The sequence below is a fragment of the Rhinolophus ferrumequinum genome, chromosome 23 (genome assembly GCF_004115265.2).
Source record: "Rhinolophus ferrumequinum isolate MPI-CBG mRhiFer1 chromosome 23, mRhiFer1_v1.p, whole genome shotgun sequence".
Classification (NCBI taxonomy): Eukaryota; Metazoa; Chordata; class Mammalia; order Chiroptera; family Rhinolophidae; genus Rhinolophus; species Rhinolophus ferrumequinum.
In genome coordinates this window covers 19,634,223-19,652,324 of record NC_046306.1, presented here as the reverse complement: position 1 = coordinate 19,652,324, position 18,102 = coordinate 19,634,223, and the positions used below count along the sequence as shown (strand labels likewise).

Below are 18,102 nucleotides of genomic sequence, written 5' to 3'. Positions count from 1 at the left end.
TTCGGCTTTTAACTTTAGCAACTGTGTTGCTTCGTATAGTGGCCAGTGGCCACTATGTGCTTACTGAGCCCTTGAAAGGTGGCTAGTTGGCATGGAGATGTGCTGAATCTAAAATACACACGGGTCTTAGTACCAAACCCCCCCCCCCAAAAAAAAACCGAAAACCAATATCTCAATAATTTTTTATATTGATTACACGTTGGAATGGTAATATTTTGCATATATTGGGGCAAATAAAATATATTAAAATTAACTTCACTTGTGTCGTTTCACTTTTCAAATGTGGTACTAAAAAGTTTTAAATTACATATGCTATTTGTTTACATTATTTTTGCATTAAATAGGAGTCAGTATGCTATGTTGGAATCCCCATCGCAGGGTTGATTTGCCTTAGGCCAGAGTTATTGAGGGGATTAAATCAGTAAAGCCCTTGGAAAGACCAGGCTTTTTAAAAGTTTGCTGTTGTCTTCATTAGGTAAATTGTTTGCTATTTCTGAACTACAGTTTTCTTCTCTGTAAAATGTGTATGTGATAGAACTTCTCTCATAGAAGTTACTATGAGAATTCAGTGAGATGACACAGGCAAAAGCATGTAGTTCTGATAGCCCTTCAGTAAGTGATACATTCTGTTTGACAGCTGACTCTCAAATATGTTTTGTATCCCCATTTTACAGAGAGGGAAATTAACTCCTGGAGAGAAACAAGGGCCCCATATAAAAGGTTTTGTATGGCCTTTGCAGTCCCTTTGAGCTCTGTGCAGGATGAGTGGGCCTGTTTAACAACCATCAACATACCAGTGGCCCTGATATAAAACTTGTCTCCCCCAGAGGATGTGCTCTCTGCACATCCTGTGAGGTTGAAGTGGATCCTCACAGAACAGTTTCCAGAGTCTGAAACCCTTGACGGAAATCGCAGTCGGTCTTTAATATTTTGTAGTGACTGCCATGTAAAAATTGGGAGATTTCACATGCAGTCTGGATTTTCTTGAAAGTGGATGAGCTGGCCAAACTGCAGGCTAGACGGAGTGGTGGTTAGGATGTGGGGAAGGGATGAAAGCTGAGGTTGGAAGGTCAATTGGAAGTTAAATCATGAAGAGCCTAGAATTCCATGTTGAAAAATTGAATCCTTGTCCTCTTGGTATCTTGGGAAAGAGAATGAACTCTTGTGGTACTTGGAATCACAGAAGAAATGGACTGGAAATCTAATATGCCATGATCCCAAGTACCACAAGAGTTCATTCCCTTTCCTGAGAGGACATTTCTTCCATCTCTGTTGGAATCAGACTATTAGAGATGGAAGGAGACATCTTAGAGATCTCTTAGAATTGTGGACTGTTAGCATGGAAGGGGCCCTTTAGATTAAATCCAAAAATCGGACTGTTATTCTAAACTCTTTATGGGTCAGTAAGCCCCCAGAATCTGGGGGGAAAAAATTATACAAATACCTCTTCCTAGAAGAGTGATCCATTTACATACGTCTGCATACAATTTCAGGTAATTTCCAGATATCCGTGAATGCAGGGTAAGTTTAAAATATATGTTTATATGTACTCTATTCTTCTGAATTTTGCAGGTGAAGCAGTCTAGCCAGCAAGAGCCAAAGGATTGGTCCAAAACAAAAAAGCTGGTAAGTAGTTCCACCAGGACAGAATTCTTTTGACTTCTAGTCCGATGCTCTTTTCTTATTAGGCTTTTTTATTAGCACTAGGCTGGGAACTCACTTGGGAAGGAATCATAAGTCATTCATCTTGTATCATTTAGCTTCCAATGCAAGCCGCAACTCCCAGCTCACCCTCAGTAAGTGCTGATTAAAGGAAAGAGGACAAGCAGTGGCTCGCAGACCATCCCTATGAAGGGCGAGCTCTAATATGACTCGTTCAGACAGCGGCTTTGGATACTTTTTTAAAAATGCTTTTTATTTGGAAGTACAGAGTCATAAAAAGTTGTGAAAATAGTACAGAGAGGTCTCATGCACCCTTCATCCAGTTTTCCCCAATGGTAACATCTTATATAACTATAGTACAATACCAAAACCAGGAAATAGACATTGATACAATTCACAGAGCTTATTCAGATCTCACCTTTTATATGCACTCATTTGTTTATGTGTGTAGGCCTGTGCAATTTTATCACATGTAGATGCGTTCAACTACTACCAAATCAATATCTAGAAATGTTTGGTCACCACAAAGATCTCTCGTGCTATTGCTTTATAATTATATCCGCTCCTTTCCTCTATACCCCATCCCCAATTGCAGGCCACCAGTAATCTGTCCTCCATCTCTATAATTTTGTCATTTCAAAAGTGTTATATAAATGGAACGATACAATACATAACCTTTTGGGATTGGCTTTTTTCACTCAAAAGAATTCCCTGGATGTTCATCCAGGTTATTGCATGTATCAATAGTTTGTTGATTTTATTGCTGCATAATAATCCATGGCATGGATGTACCATGGTTTGTTTCAACAGTCATCCATTGAAGGATATTTGAGTTATGTCCAATTTTGGCCTAAAACAAAGAAAGCTGTTATGAATTATTTTATAATATGGCCTTAGGTAAGTCATTCACTCTTTCTAAGCCTGGAAATAATAACTACCACAGAGAATGGCTCTGAAAAGTCAACGAGGAAATAAATGTAAAGGAAGTGGTACCAAGTCTGATACAGAGTATGCACATACTGATTTTTTTAAATGGTAATAGTTATGAAGGACTAGCACTTAATGGAATGTATAAGTTCTAATGTGTGGCATTGAAAAAAAGTCATAGGCGTTGCTATTATTAGCCATTCTTGGACATCTGTGTGTATGTGACACTTTACAGATAAGAAATTCAGGTCTAGAGTGAGTGATTAACTTGCCTAGGTTTAGCTAATGAGTGGCAGGATTGGGATTCAAACCCGGGTTTCACCTAGAGATAAGAGGGAACTGTGGAAGGACTTTAAGCAGGGGAAGCCTGTGTTCAGATGGTGTTTTAGGAGACTCACTCTGGATGCACTGTAAAGAATATTGCATTATTGTTGAATACTTGGATTCTTTCTGATTTGTCACTATTAAAAGAATGATAATCACCTAGTGCTTTAAGCTCTTTCTGTATTTTGGATTACAAGTGTCGGTTGCTAACAAATCTATTTGATTTCTGAGTTTGACAAGCAAGAGTTTGGATAGTAAGGGAGACCTGGACTTCCTTAAGCTATATTCCCAATAGAGAAATGACTGAATTAAATCTTTTGATAGATATTTCCACCTTGCTGTCCATAGAGGTGTGTTTGATTCATAGAGCCTCAGAACTTTACTTCATAGATGTGCAAACCAAAGTTCAGAGAGAATAAGGATAGCCAGGATAGAATCCAGGGCCCAGCAATGTCATGTATGAAAGTTTCAGTTGCTCTGCATCCTCACCAGCACTTAGTACTGTCAGATTTTAAAAACTGATTCTAGTCAATGTTTAATTGTAGTTCATTGTGGTTTTAATTTGAATTTTTAAAAAATCTAATGGTATGGGGTATCTTGTCATATTTTAATCTTTTTTTGTAAAATGTTTGTTCAAATCTTTTACACATTTGAAAAATTTTTTTCTTATTGTTGAGGGTTTTCGGGTTTTGTTTTTTACTTATCCTAATGCAGTTTTTAAAAATTGTGGTAAAATATACATAATATCAAATGTACTATTTTAACCATTTCTAAGTGTACTGTTCAGTGGCATTGAGTACATTCACATTGTTGTGCGACCATCACCACCAGCCATCTCCAGAACTTTTTCATCTTCTCAAATTGAAGCTTTATACCCTTTAAACAATAACTCCCTATTCCTCCTTCCCGACCCCCCTCCCCCGTCTCTGGCAATCACCGTTCTACTTTCTGTCTCTTTGAATTTGGCTCTTTTAGGCCCCTCCTGTAAGTGGAATCATGCAATATTGCCCTTTGGTGTTTGGCTTATTTCACTTAGCATAATGTCTTCAAGGTTCATCCATGTTGTACTGTGTATCAGAATTTCATTCCTTTTTAAGGCTAATATTTCATTGTATGTAATATCATATTTTGTTTATCCGTTCATTTATTGATGGACGTTTGGACTGTTTTCACCTCGTGGCTGTTGTGAATAATGCTATGAACACTGGTTGACAGATACCTCTTTTGAGTCCCTGTGGCCCATTCCACATACCCAGAAGTGGAATTGCTGGATCACGTGGTAAATTTATGTTTACTTTTTTGAGGAACCACACGCTGTTGTCCACAGCAGCTCCGCCATTTTACATTCCTCTCAGCAAGACAAAGGGGTTCCAGTTTCTCCACATCCTCACCAACACTGGTGTTTTTGCATTATTTTTTTAATGTGAGATATTAAATAGAAAATTTTAAGAGAAGTTACAAGCGGACAAGAAATTCAGATTTTCAACAGAATTAGTAATTCTATAATTTCATTTGCACACACCACACAGTATGTCCATCATTCCAGGGGGCCAGCCAGATGTGCTCATGATGAAGAAGAAGCAGGTTCAGCTAATGAGGTGGTTTGGATACAAAGCTTCCAGGACGTTCCTTTTTCTGCATTTGAAAATTTTATCTGTAGTCTAAGAAGCTTGCTCTGGTCTCTCTGCTGACTTTATTCACCTTTTTTTCCCCTTCTTCTGCCTCCCCCCTCACTCCGATTCAAGCCGTTGTTTCTCAGCCTACTTGTGTAGGACACAGCTCCCTGGCCCATGCTGGTATTAGGAGCCCTGCGCTCCCGCCAGCTGAAGCAGTCGGTCGCTCACAGCAGCTCTTGCCGGCTGCTGGCCGCTTACGATGGCTGCCCACTCACGATGGCTACCTGCTCATGGCAGCCCACAGCAGCCCACGGCAGCCCACGGCAGCCCAGCTCCAAGGAGAGCTATTGTTCACAATCTTAGCTGTAGAGGGCACAGCTCACTGGCCCATGTGGGAATTGAACCGGCAACCCTGTTGTTCAGAGCTTGCACTCTAATCAACTAAGCCATCCAGCTGCCCCTTACTCTTAATTTTTTGAGGAACCTCCACACTGCCTTCCATAGCGGCTGCACCAGTCTGCATTCCCACCAACAGTGTATGAGGGGTCCTTTTTCTCCACAGCCTCTCCAACATTTGTTACTATTTGTTTTGTTGACGATAGCCATTCTGACTGGGGTGAGGTGATATCTCATTGTGGTTTTTATTTGCATTTCTCTGATGATTTCTGAGATTCACTTCTTTTTGATAACCTATTTTATCAAATGTGTTTGATCTTGGGGTGAAGATCTGTTTTGTCTTTTGATGTTTTGATGAACTGCAGATAACAGGTCTCTAGGGTGCTTAATTTAGCTGGACTATTTGTAATTAACTCAGTTATTAGTAATTCTCATTCCTGATAAACCAATGTTTCCTCACATCCCTGTATTATCTCCATACTTGTTAGCTATATTATTTTCTGGTTCCTGTTTTTTTTTCTTTTTTTATTAGTTTCAGGTGTATTTCTGGTTCCTTTTTAGTTGTTTATTTCCAACTCCATCACTTGCTTTTTGCAACCTTATCCTCTGTATTCAGCAAGGCTCGCTTCCTTTTTGATGTTTCTAAAATGACTTTCACTGAGATGGTTTTTTAAAAAGCACTTCGTTCCTGAGCTCTGCCAATGCCATATCCTCCAGTTGTCTCGTCATCTCCTCTTTGAACTATGTCATCTTTGCTTTGATCTCTTATTTTAAAATTCACTCAGCCCTTTGAATTCTTTGTTGTTCATGATTATCATCTGTTTCATGTTAATATTTTTCTGGTGAGTGCCTTTCATCTGCCATTTGTTTTTCTTGTTCCCTGCTTCCCTCTCCCACTTTTGGAGTAATATATAGGTCTGGTGCTATTTATTTTTTACTATAACTCCCCTTTAAATGAAGTGAGTTCTTCCTGGACCAGCTATTTGTTGGAGTTGTGTGGGGAGAGGGGACTAGAGATAGAATTCTAGGATGGCAGGGATAGCGAAGCTCCTTATGACAAGGGGTTTTGTGTGAGTGAGTTAGTTTAGCCCTTTCTCTTCCTGGAAGACAGGACTTGGGAGCTGCAGGGCTGCAAAAATGGCATGTCTGTGTGTTCCCTTGGTCAGCCCACATGTCCTGATTCTCCTTGGTACCAGTGGCACCAGGGAAGCTCCCAGAGCCAGCCCTGGTATCATGATTCCCGTGTTCTACAGAAGGTGCTCTTGGTTCTGCTTTTGAGGTACATGGCCTTCGGAGAACTCTGAACTCTGCCAGCTCTCCCTGAGACCTGCAGCCCCAGGCATTTTCTGTTGGCTTTATGCGTCTCCTGGGCACATGATATTTCTGCACAGGTCTACGTAATGACCTCCTACTCTAAGCACCTTTGCCGAGGGCTTTCTCTGGCCTCTGAATTGTTCAGCCCAGAAATGCTGGTGAGTGAATGCCTCCAGGAACAGCCCCCAGCCAATGGGGTGGCTCTCAGGCCTGCGCTGTGCGGTTTTAATAAGGTCCCAAGCACATTGGAGGCCCAGGTGCCCACAAGAGTGACATGTTCATTAACGTGCTTTTGTCAAAAACTATTTTTTTAATGTATGCAGATGAGATGATTTTTTTTCCCCTTAGCCGTGCTAACATAACAGATTATGTTTATGGATTCTCTGCTAACCATTTTTGCATTCCTGGGATGATATGTTATTTTTAAATGTGCTATTAAATTCTGTTTGCTTGTATTATATTTATGATTTTAAAAACAATACATACTCATAAATGAGATGAATCTCTAGCTTTCTCTTTTTATGCAGTCTTTATCATATTTTAAGTGTCAGTATTCTCCTTACTTCATAAAAAGAATTTAGTATTTTCCTTCTTTTTATGCTCTGGGACAGTTTAAGAAACATCAGCATTATCTGAAGTTGCCTGTGAAAACTTCAGGATCTGGTACTTTTTTCAATTTTGGTGGTAGTGGTGGTGAGAGTTCTTTTACAATTTCCTCTATTTTTTCTATGGAAATTAGTCTATTTAGATGGTTTCTATTGGGGTCACCTTGGTAAATTATGCTTTCTGAGAAAATTATCTATAAAATCCCCAGTATTTAGCTATTGACAACTAATTCAAAATTTTTAAAAAACTGTCAAAACCTGCCAGCAGGCTAAATATGGCCTGTGGACCCCAATTTTGCAACCACTGATTATAGTCAAAGGATTTTAGACCTGAAAGAGACCATATAGGTCCTATACAGGGGGGTTGTAAATAACGTGCCTGGCAGGTAACACAGTTGTGTGAGATGAGGACATTGGTGAGTGGGAGAGCCCATTCCCAAACTAAAGATAAGCAAGTTTGAACCAAAATACCATGCAGCTCAAAAAAAGCAGTCTGCAAGCTCAGTTTGGTCCATGGATGGTCTAGTTCGTGGCCTCTGCCAGCCCAGCATCACTTCCTGCCATGCTTTGTGGGCATCTCACATTCCAGCCACATCTCATCCTCCCTGAACAGGCCCTGCCCCTTCTTCCTATGTGTTTATAACTTTATTTAGAGAGACTTTCTCTTACGGTGGTGGAAGCATTTTTCTTCCCCATCGTATTGTGTACTTGTTAGCAGAGACTATATCCTACTCACCTTTTCATGCATTTTCCAACTACATGTTGGAGCTCTATAAACATTTGACACATACATTTTATAATTAGCAAAGCAATAAGGATCTTACCTTGTAAAAAAATTATTTGTGGCATTGACTTTAACTCCCTTTTATAAGAAGTAAAATGAGGCCCTACGTGGTTAAGTGATTTACCCAAGATCACATAGGAATAGGACCACTGCTCTTTCTGAAATTCTACTCTGTAGCAGTTCAATTACAAGATTAGGAACTAGGACAGAAATGCCACTTTCTTAATTTCTAGAACTGAGTTTAATGTCTAACTCTGAGTCCCCAGTCTGCCTCCTAGCAGACAACTTAATTTACATGTCTTCAAGTAAATGGAGATTCAATCCAGTAGTTTTGAGGGTGTCATTTCAGATTTAGTGACTCATCTTAGGCCAGTTCACAGCTCTCCAAACTTCCTGCCTCTTCCTCCCCAACACTGATCCAGTTCTCAGGGAAATTATACAGCCACAGCTGGCAGGAGGTGAGGTTGGGAGTGTCTACTTTTGGGGTCTCATCAGGTCTTTGGTCCTACTTACTGGCATCCTCTGATGCCCCTCGTTAGTCTGGGTCCTCTCCAAGTCACTTGTATCCTCAGGCAACTCAGGGACTGATGGGACACCCTCGTGTCCATAGCCACCTCCCACCATCTCTCTTACCTTCCCCATGTGCAACAGTTTCTCTCAGAAACCCCCTAAACTTTTGCAGGGGATCTTCTTGTATTTCTTTACTTAAGACTAGGTCTGGGGTGAAGGAGGCAAAAACTGCACACTGCTTCTCTCCCTCTGAAACTCTCTCTTCCTCTGTAAGTCCTTTGCATCTTTTCATCAGGTAAGGGGGAAAAAAACAGTTCTGTCTATGCTCACCTCTGTAAGTGGTTAGTGTCTCACCCCAGGAGTGGTGGCTTTTTAGTTTAGTAATTCAGAGCCTGGGTCTTTGTTCTCAGCTGTCCATCTATCTTCACTGCATTCAGTGCCCTTCCATTTGGGGTCATTTGGGGAAGGGTTGACAGATAGGCCTAGCTGGATAGGAATGGCAAATCAGGCGATACGTGAAGTCATAGTTTTTCACTGAAGATTCTTGTACAAGAGCAAATTGGGATTATCAACTGCCATCTTTAGTAGAAAAAAAGTACTTTAGATCCTATGTTCATCTCTACTTTTGAAAGGACCCCAGAGTCATTGAGTTTCAGTCACCAAGTTCCTTTCAACATTTGATACCCCATTTGTTTGAGGACTTCCAGTTTTCTGAGTGTTCCTGATATACTGATTTAACAAGTTTTATAGGTCAGTGCCATATACCTACATTCCAGGGTCTCCAAGCTCTCAGTCTCAGAGTGGTCCCCAAGCTGACGTCTTGGATGCCCCGACCCAAGCCCAGGAGCCGCCTACTTTCTTTAAGATGGCCTCTTGGCTCTGGCAGTCATTGAACCACTTTGAGCCTCAGTCTCCTCATGTGTGGGGTGGGTGTAATGTCCCTCGCCTTGTGGTACTTATGAGGATTACCTTATTTTGCCGTGTATAATGCACACTTTTTTGCCTAAATTTGTAAGGGAAAAATAAGGAGGCGCATTATACATGGGTAGTACTAATTCCGTATCTATATAAATGTTTTAGATTCTTTTATTTATGCTCATGAGTTAAAAGTGTAATTCTAGGCCGGCCCGGTGGCTCAGGCGGTTAGAGCTCCATGCTCCTAACTCCGAAGGCTGCCGGTTCGATTCCCACATGGGCCAGTGGGCTCTCAACCACAAGGTTGCCAGTTCAATTCCTCGAGTCCCGCAAGGGATGGTGGGCTCGGCCCCCTGCAACTAAGATTGAACACGGCACCTTGAGCTGAGCTGCCGCTGAGCTCCCAGATGGCTCAGTTGGTTGGAGTGCATCCTCTCAACCACAAGGTTACCAGTTCAACTCCCGCAAGGGATGGTGGGCTGTGCCCCCTGCAACTAGCAACGGCAACTGGACCTGGAGCTGAGCTGTGCCCGACACAACTAAGACTGAAAGGACAAACAACTTGAAGCTGAACGGCACCCTCCACAACTAAGATTGAAAGGACAACAACTTGACTTGGAAAAAAGGCCTGGAAGTACACACTGTTCCCCAATAAAGTCCTGTTCCCCTTCCCCAATAAAATCTTAAAAAAAAAAAAAAAAGTGCAACTCTAGAAATCAATAATGATATCCATATGCAAAATAATACTCTGGAATATGATAATCGATTTTATAGAACTTTCGATGAACTTGCAACGACAAAGAGTTGGCCTTCTATGATGCGTAAATATCGTAAGTTTGTTACTTGGTACATAAAATTTCTTGTACCATATGTTAAAAAATAAATGCCAAAATTCCTTTATAATATAAAAAAAAGTACCTAAATGTAAACAAATGAAAATTTGAATTAAAAAATTAAAATGAGACCCCAGTCACTGAGCTGCCTCCGAAGACTTAGCAGCCTCCCGCTTGAGCGCCGTCGCTTCCTGACGGCCCATCCCTCTTGCCCGCCTTCTTCGGCTGCCGCCTTTCACAGGCCGTTTCCACGAAGGAAAAGGAATCTATCTTATGTCCGCTACCCAGAACCTCCACTTTTTGACCACTTTTCGACCCCTTTGCTGATGCAAGTAAGGGTGATGATCTGTGTCCTGCAGGCACTGAGGATTATATCCATATAAGAATTCAACAGAGAAACAGCAGGAAGACCCTTACAACTGTCCAAGGGATCGCTGATGATTACAATAAAAATGAACTAGTGAAGGCGTTTAAGAAGAAATTTGCCTGCAGTGGTACTGTAATTGAGCATCCAGAATATGGAGAAGTAGTTCAGGTTCAGGGTGACCAGCGCAAGAACATATGCCAGTTCCTCATAGAGACTGGACTGGCTAAGGAGGACCAGGTTGTACGTGCTTTTGGCTCACTGAAGCTTAAGTGAAGATTTCCCTGCAATGAGTAGAATCTCCCTTCTGTCCCTTGTCACAAGTTTAAAAACCTCCCTGCTTGTATGATGTAACCATTTGGGGCCTGCTTTTAACTTGGACTAGTGTAACTCCTTCATGCAATAAACTGAAAAGAGTCATGCTGCCTAGTTTTGAAGTCCCTCCTTTAAACAGAGGTCTAGCAGTAGGCGCCCGGCAGTGTCCAGCCTGAAAGAGAGCAATAACGTGATGTTTCAGCCAATCCCAGAGCCCCAAGATCACAGATGGCTATGTCTGGCCAGAAGCTCCTCCGCTGTCCCCCTGCAGAGTTCCCTGCCCTAAGAGATTGTCACCACCATCTGAATTCCTTCCGTGAAGCTGAGAGGAGAGAGGAGGGGATGAGGAAGCAACGGCAACTGTACCACGAGAGGGAGCCTTCGGTGGTCAAAGATCCCTTGGTGTCTCCCACTTGACCCACGTGATAGGACATCTGGCTTCTCACCAAGGGCTTTTTGACCAGACATATCCTAGTTATTTGATGTCCAAACACCAGAATGTGAGGCCAACCTTCTATCAGAGTTAAATTTTTGACAAGGGAACAAATTTCAAACTGATAACGTCAGTTATGTAGCTAGCTGTGGAGCTTGCAACTTACTGGCAATAGCTGCACAATGCCATGTGAAGTAAACTGATTTTTTTTCCCCTTCAGTTTTGATGTTATGTAATGTATTTAAACCCTTATTTAAATAAAACTTGTTTTCAGTAAAAAAAAAAAAAATTAAAACGAAAGATTTTTTCCCCCTGAAAGTTTGGGTCGAAAACTTGGATGCGCCTCATACAAGGGAGTGCATTGTATGCGGCAAAATACGATAACTAAGATAATGCCTATGAGTGTTCAGTAAATGTTAGGTTTTCAGAATCTGGTTTCCCTCTTCCTTCCAGAATCCTTAACTGAGACAGGAGATGCTGAGGATGAAATTTTCTCAGAACAAGGCTTCTCGCAGCTGTTGGTAGGGTGTGAGGAGTGGAGAAGTGCATTTACCTTACTACAGAGGGAAGCTCTTCACTTCTAATATAAGCAGATACCTGGGGAAGGATTTGTGGTCCTACCTTTGAAAGGCAAAGAGGCTCGTGTGTCATTTGCCAACTCAGGAACCATGAGGAGATCTATGGTATCTCATTCCTGGAAGGTTCTGAAGAAGGAACTGGTGGGGAGTGTCAAGAGCCCTGGGAGGAAAGAGTGGACGCTTGAGCAGACAGGTATTTTGAGGAAGGGAGAGGCAGGTGTAGGAGGCGACCTCCAGTGCATGTGGCCACCCTGTACCTTTTGGAGTCACAGCATGGGTACAAAGGAAAGCGTTCCAGATTAGGGTTCAGAAAGACTGACTTCTGAGTCCTGCTCCATAGCCTACTACCTCCACCCCTCCTTCCCAACACTGGGCAAGTCACAGGTTACCCACTGAGCCCCTAAGTCCTGCTCTGTACCCACCTTTCCTGCTATTATGAGATCCAGAGAAAACAAAGCACAGCAGTAGGGTAAAGTAATAGGTTAAATTTATGGACTCTGGAGCCAGACTACTTGAGTTCAAATCCCTATCACTTATTAGTCATGTGACTAACACTAGTATTAGGAAAATTACTTGATTTTCTGTGCCTGTTTTTTCCTCTGTAAAGGGTGATGATAATAACTACTGTGTAGATTTACTGTTGAGGATTAAATGAGTCAGTACACATAAAGGACTTAGCATAGTGGCATGTTGTTTTCAATAAGTATTAATTTTATTAATAAAGCCTCTCCCCAGATTTCCATATACAATTTTTAAAGAAAATATTAGAATTACAGGTAAAACTCCTTACCATCCCCCTCCCATTCTCCTCACTGGTAATGACTTTCCTGAGGTTGATGTATACCCTTCCTATCTATATTTTTAAAGATTATTACATGTGCATGTATACGTAGCAATGCTAAGTATCCATAAGCAACTGTGTAGTAGACAACCTATTTTCTAAATGGTACTGTGAAGGGCATTGTTGTATTTTACCTTTTTTTCACTCAAAATTATGAGTGAGCTTTACCCACATTGGCATACACAGCTCTAGTGCTGTGTTCAACCCTGTGACTGTGTTGTAACCTGTTGGTGCATTCCCCTACTGGTGGCCACCTTCGTTGTTTTCAGCTTTTCACTGGAACAGTGTGCCGTGGTCACCCTCATGGTCATCTCCTTGTGCACATGTGTAAGTTTCTCTAAAATATACATAAGATGCCTACAATTCCTTGATTGTAAAGGACACACATCCTCAACTTTTAAAAATACAGTGGTACCTTGGTTTTCGAAGGTAATCCGTTCCGGAAAACCTTTCGAGTTCTGAAACGTTCAAAAACAGCGACAGCTAGGCCTCAGGATCTTGCACTCAGTGGAAGCCACATGACATGTTCGACTTCTGAGGCTTGTTAAAAAATGGAAGCATTTACTTCCAGGCTTACGACTTCGTAAACCGAAATGTTCATCAGTGGAGACGTTTGAAAAACGAGGTACTACTGTAGTGCCAAGTTGATCGTTAACATAGTTGTGCCATGTTTTTCATTTCCCCAATCTGATAAGTATAAAATGGTATTTTGTTGTTGTTTTAATTTCCATTTTCATTAATTCCAGTGGTATTCAGAATCTTTTCATTATTTATAGGTGATTTAAGTTTTCCCTTTGAATTACCTGTTCATATCTTTTGCTCATTTTTCTATTGGGTTATTTGTGGTTTTTTAGATTTGTAGAATTTTTTAAATTAAAAAAATTCTGGCTAGCTATCCCTTGTAATAGTAATACCTTGTAATTCTGGAGAGTAATCCTTTGTTGATTATATGCAGGGCAAATATATCCTTCTAGTCTTCAGTTTGTCTTTTCATTTTGTTTATGATATTCTTACTATCAAAGGTTAATAAACACAAGTTTTTGCATTTTTTAAATTATGGAAATTTTCAAATATAAAAGTTGAAATATATATAATGGTCGCCCCTTTGATCTAACAATCAACATTTGCCATATTGGCTTTGTGTATTTGTGTTGCGTGGGTCTGTGTTTGCTGAATCATTTGAAAGTTGCATACTTTATGACAATTTTCTTAAAAATAAGAACACAACACAATATCACCATCATGATAATATGAAAACTACTACTAATTCCCTCTAACATCTAATATCCAGTCATATTCAATTTCCTTATTTTTTCCTCAAATGTGTTGTTCAGCTTATTATGATGAATTAGGATCCAGTAAAGGTTTATATTTTGCATTTGTTTGTATGTCTCTTGAGTCTTAATAGAGAAGAGCCCCCACACCTTTTTCTTTTTCTTTTTTCTTCATGAAATTGACTTTTTGAAGAAACTGGGTTAGTGATTTGTAGATTGTTTCACATTTGGATTTGTCTCTTGGTATTGAACTTGCTTCCTTATCCCCTGTATTTACTTGGCAGGAAGAGGGTGACTGCCCTTTCCCAAATTCATAGTTGAAATTTGTTCTCAGTTTTAATTCCAAATTCCCAGGGAGAAGATTGGATGACCCATCTTGGATTAAGTGTTGTGTTATGTTAGTTTTCTATTGCTGCTGCTCTAACATATTACCACAATTTAGTGGCTTACAAAAATGCAAAGTTATTATCCTGTGTAGTCTAGAAGTCTGGCATGGGTCTCCCTGGGCTAAAATCAAGGTGTCAGCAGTGCTGCGTTCCTTTCTTGAGGTTCTAGGGAAAAATTCATTAATTCATTTCCTTGACTTTTCTAGCTTCTAGACACCACCCATATTCCTTGGCTCATGGCTCCCTTCTTCTGTCTTCAAAGCCAACAATGTTGCATCTCTCTCACTGCTCTTCCCTCAGATCTGTCTGATTCCTACTTCAGGCTCTCTGCATCACCCCTCACTTCCTGCCACTACTTGTGTTCTTTATTTTCTGGACCAAAGTGAAGAGCTTGACATTTCATTAGAGCTGGGCTGGTAAATATTTTAACAACTGGCTCTTGGGGAGAGGGATGCCCCCATTTGTAGTAATTGCCAGTATTTATGTGGCATAAATATTCCCACCGTGGGCAATTTCAAGCTACCAACATGATTTCAACAGTCTTGAAAGCAACCTGAAAATGTAACCATTGCTCCAGCACATCACTGCATTTAATTGTATTACATTTCACCTTATTCAGCACCATCCAGCCTGCTGCTGATGGTTGAAAATAGATGGTTTCCACTGCTTTTGTTTGTTTTGTTTCCACAGGGGCTGTACCAGCTCATCCTGGATATCGTCATCATGACCCGAGTGTGTAAAATGTTTCGCCAAGGCCTCAGGGGATTCCGGGAATATTTGATCGTGGAGACGGCTTACAGAAGGCACCCTGCCTTCTCCTTCTGGGATGTAAGCAGCTCGGCTCGGTAGGAGTAGGAGGGTTTAAAGGAGTACTATAATTAGCCCCTACTTCCCAGCCCAAGTTCTGTACCAACTGAGAGAGAGGACAAAGGGTAAAGCAGATGGGAGACTCAATTGTTGCTTTTATTAATAAAGAGATTTATATTGGACAAGATGACTTGTAGCATCAAGCGGGAGAGTTACCTAATACTGAACACCAGAATTAGACAGCCTTGCACACTGTCACAGGCAGTGCTGGACCACGGCAGACCTCCCCGGTAGCAGCAGGGCCTCTTGCCCTAAGCTCCCAGCGGAGAAGGGCAGAGCAGGAAGTGGTCTCAGAGGAAAGGGGGAGGGAGTGAGTATGCCCAGTTTCTGCTTCCAAATAAGTCACTCCTTATCAGTGTGGAAGGAGGAGAGGGGCTAGTAGTATTTGACTAGAACAGCTTCCTCCATGTGGAAAGAAACATCGGGAGTGGGGAAGAAGCTATCACCATTCCGACAGTGATCAAAAGAGCCAGAAGAAGTCTAGTTGGGGCTTTCCGAATGCCCATCCCTGTTCATTTTCTCTATCTTTTTTCCTGTCCTGTCACTTAAACAAGAAGGGAACATTTGCAGGGCCTGTTTGCTCTGGTGACCATGGTTTCTAGACTTTCTATAAGGTCCCAATTTCAAATATTTTATCCCAATCATAGATCATGAGCTCCTTTTTGGCTCAGAAAAGTTGCTCACCATTTTGTTAACTTGTTCTGGTTCCCTAAAGTTGTCTTCATTACTATCCAGGCCTCCAAAGTTCCCCCAGCCAATACCGGGACAAACCCTGCCCATTTTCCTTGTTATGCCAAGAGTGACTAGATGCAGCACCCTACCCCGCATCCAGTGATTCACTTCAAGAAATTTCCCACAATGGTTTTTGAAGGATAGTAGCCAAGGAGGGTGGGGGGGGGCTGGTGATGGGGGAAAGGAGGGTGGTCTTAGATTGGCTTCGAAGGGACCAGAGGTAATGTAACTATATGGATGTGGCTGAGTTTAAGATGTACAGGGAGTAGAGGCCTATGGGCCAGCTAGAGAGAAAGGGCGTGCCCCATCTAAAGATGTTCAAATTCGTATATTTTGAAGACATTATGCTGGCTGAACCAAATAAGTCTGCAGTTAGATTCTGCCCTGTATTTAGGCCATGTGGCAGGAAGGGTTGGAGTAGAAGAACTGTAACCTGAGAGACTCAGATTAGTTCTCAGGAAGGACGGGCTGACTCAGGCTGCCATGCACTGGTGACGTGAAGGGCCCTGGAGACAGGAGTCTTTGGTTACCAGCAGACCTGGGCTGATGCCTGGGCGGTTGAAGAGCTGATGACCAGAGTCAGGCTAGCCATCAGGGGAGTGTGAAGCTGAGCCTTACAACATTACCCAGTCAGGGCGGCTTTGAGTAGAGCAGAAGCCTCTCAAGGGCTGGTTATGGGGGTTATGTGGTTGCTGGGCAGAGAGCTGGGAGGGCTGGGGCATAAGGGGGTGAAGAGAGCCATAGACTGGTTTTCAGTGGAGTATGTGAATCCAGATTGTTTTGAACACCACCTCTTTCCTTCGTTGCCCCCCACCCTCACCCCCTGAGAAGCACCATGTGGATACCCAAACTATAAAATAGGGGGAGAAGACAGGGATCAGCGTGGGCTCTGGGGAAGGACAGGAGGTGTGCCTAGAGAGATGAAAGGGGGTCCTTGTTGGCCCAGGATGGTGGTCAGGGCCTTCTTTGTCCCTTTCCTTACCCCCTACCTCCTCCTACCTATTTTCCCTTTTCTCTGCCCCTTTCTCTACTCTTTCCACATCCTCTCTGCATCTTTTAGGAGGTAGGGTTGGATTAGATCATCCCTAAGACCTCTGACACCTCCTCCTCCTGGCTGTCCTCTAGACAAGGACCATTTACTTGGCGTGTGATCCTTGCACAAGTTCCTTCACTCCCCTTGAGTCCTAAATGGGGCTTAAGGAGACCTGCTTCGTCCTAAAGATGTAATGGAATAAAATGAGGAAGGTGCAATGTACCTGGCTCGTTCTAGTAGGCTCTCAGTGAAGGCTGGTTCCTTTCATTGTATCCCACTTTCTCTTTTTCTCCCCTCTAAGTTCCCATTTGTTTGCTTCTTTTCCCTCTCCATCCTTTATCTTTCTTTCCCTCTCCCCACCCCCATCTTTCTCACCCCACCCCATCTTTCTCTCCCTTCACACTAGTATATTGTCACTGCTGTGCCCAGGGCTCATGCTGCGTTGGGGCTTTTGAGCTGAAGTGGACAGGAGAGGCCCAGCTGGAAGGAGGTTTCCCATGGCTTCCTGTCTGCTGTGGTGGTCCAGGTGTGCAGAAGAGTTTCAATGCAGAATTTTAGAAGCAGTCATGCCGATTCTCCTTTCTCTCCTGTACTGCCCTTTTTTTTTTTTTCCCAGGAAAAGAAGCATGGCCGAATCACCTTTGATACCATGGACTTCGTTACAGAGTCGGTATGCATAGCTCTGACCTTGATATTGGGAATTTTCTTTCGGCGTCATGGCGTGGAAGAAGCATTGGACTGGGCATCAGGACAGCTGGGTTCAGTCCTGTTAGTGCCACCAACCCACTGTGTCACCCTGAGCTCTCCGCTTAGTTTCCTCATCTATAAAATAGCTGATCTCAGTGATCCCTTCTAGTCCTGGCATTTGAAGACTGTGAGCCCCCCTGAACTCACTGTTGATTTATAGCTGAGCAGCACCAGGAGGCAGCGCTCCTGCTCTCGGACCCTGAGGAAAACAGCAGAAGGCAAAGCAGAGGACGTGAGAGCCCTAGATGGTGGATAAATAATCAGAGTGGTGGCAGAAGCCCAGGCTTGTGTGACAATTCTGCCTCTGTCCCAAGCTCTCCAAGAGATGCTGGGCACACTTGTCCCCAGACTCGATGTGGGACAGCCATTCTGATGAGGAAATGCCTTATATCTGGGTGAGGCTTTGGACTGGGTGACTTGTTCTCTGAATTCCAAGAATCATGGTTATCTTCCCAGCATCTCCCTACCAAATCTGGACATGAATTAAAATTTAAAATTAAATTTAAAATTTAAAGAGACCTACCTATTTATAGAGAGGATTTGAAGTTCTTACCCGTGTAGACCTGACTTGACCCCGGCTTGGAGTAGCCATGTCGGTTTTTCTCTCAGGGAAAGGGGGCCTAAGACAAAGTTTTATAACTGTTAC

General features: G+C 42.3%; 1 protein-coding gene and 1 pseudogene across 4 annotated transcripts in view; both read left to right on the top strand.

The window, feature by feature from the left end:
• CNBD2 (cyclic nucleotide binding domain containing 2) overlaps positions 1-18,102 on the top strand; it is a 56,540-nt gene that overhangs the window by 618 nt on the left and 37,820 nt on the right. For 3 of the 4 annotated variants that reach the window (XM_033094512.1, XM_033094515.1, XM_033094513.1), the window contains exons 2-4: positions 1,573-1,626; positions 14,768-14,905; positions 17,326-17,379. In XM_033094512.1, coding sequence (XP_032950403.1) covers positions 1,573-1,626; positions 14,768-14,905; positions 17,326-17,379 — 246 coding nt within the window. Of the gene's footprint in view, positions 1-1,572; positions 1,627-11,666; positions 11,718-14,767; positions 14,906-17,325; positions 17,380-18,102 lie in introns of those variants that run through there. The other variant, XM_033094514.1, reaches the window with a different exon arrangement.
• On the top strand, positions 10,160-10,526 carry LOC117016230 (eukaryotic translation initiation factor 1-like; annotated as a pseudogene).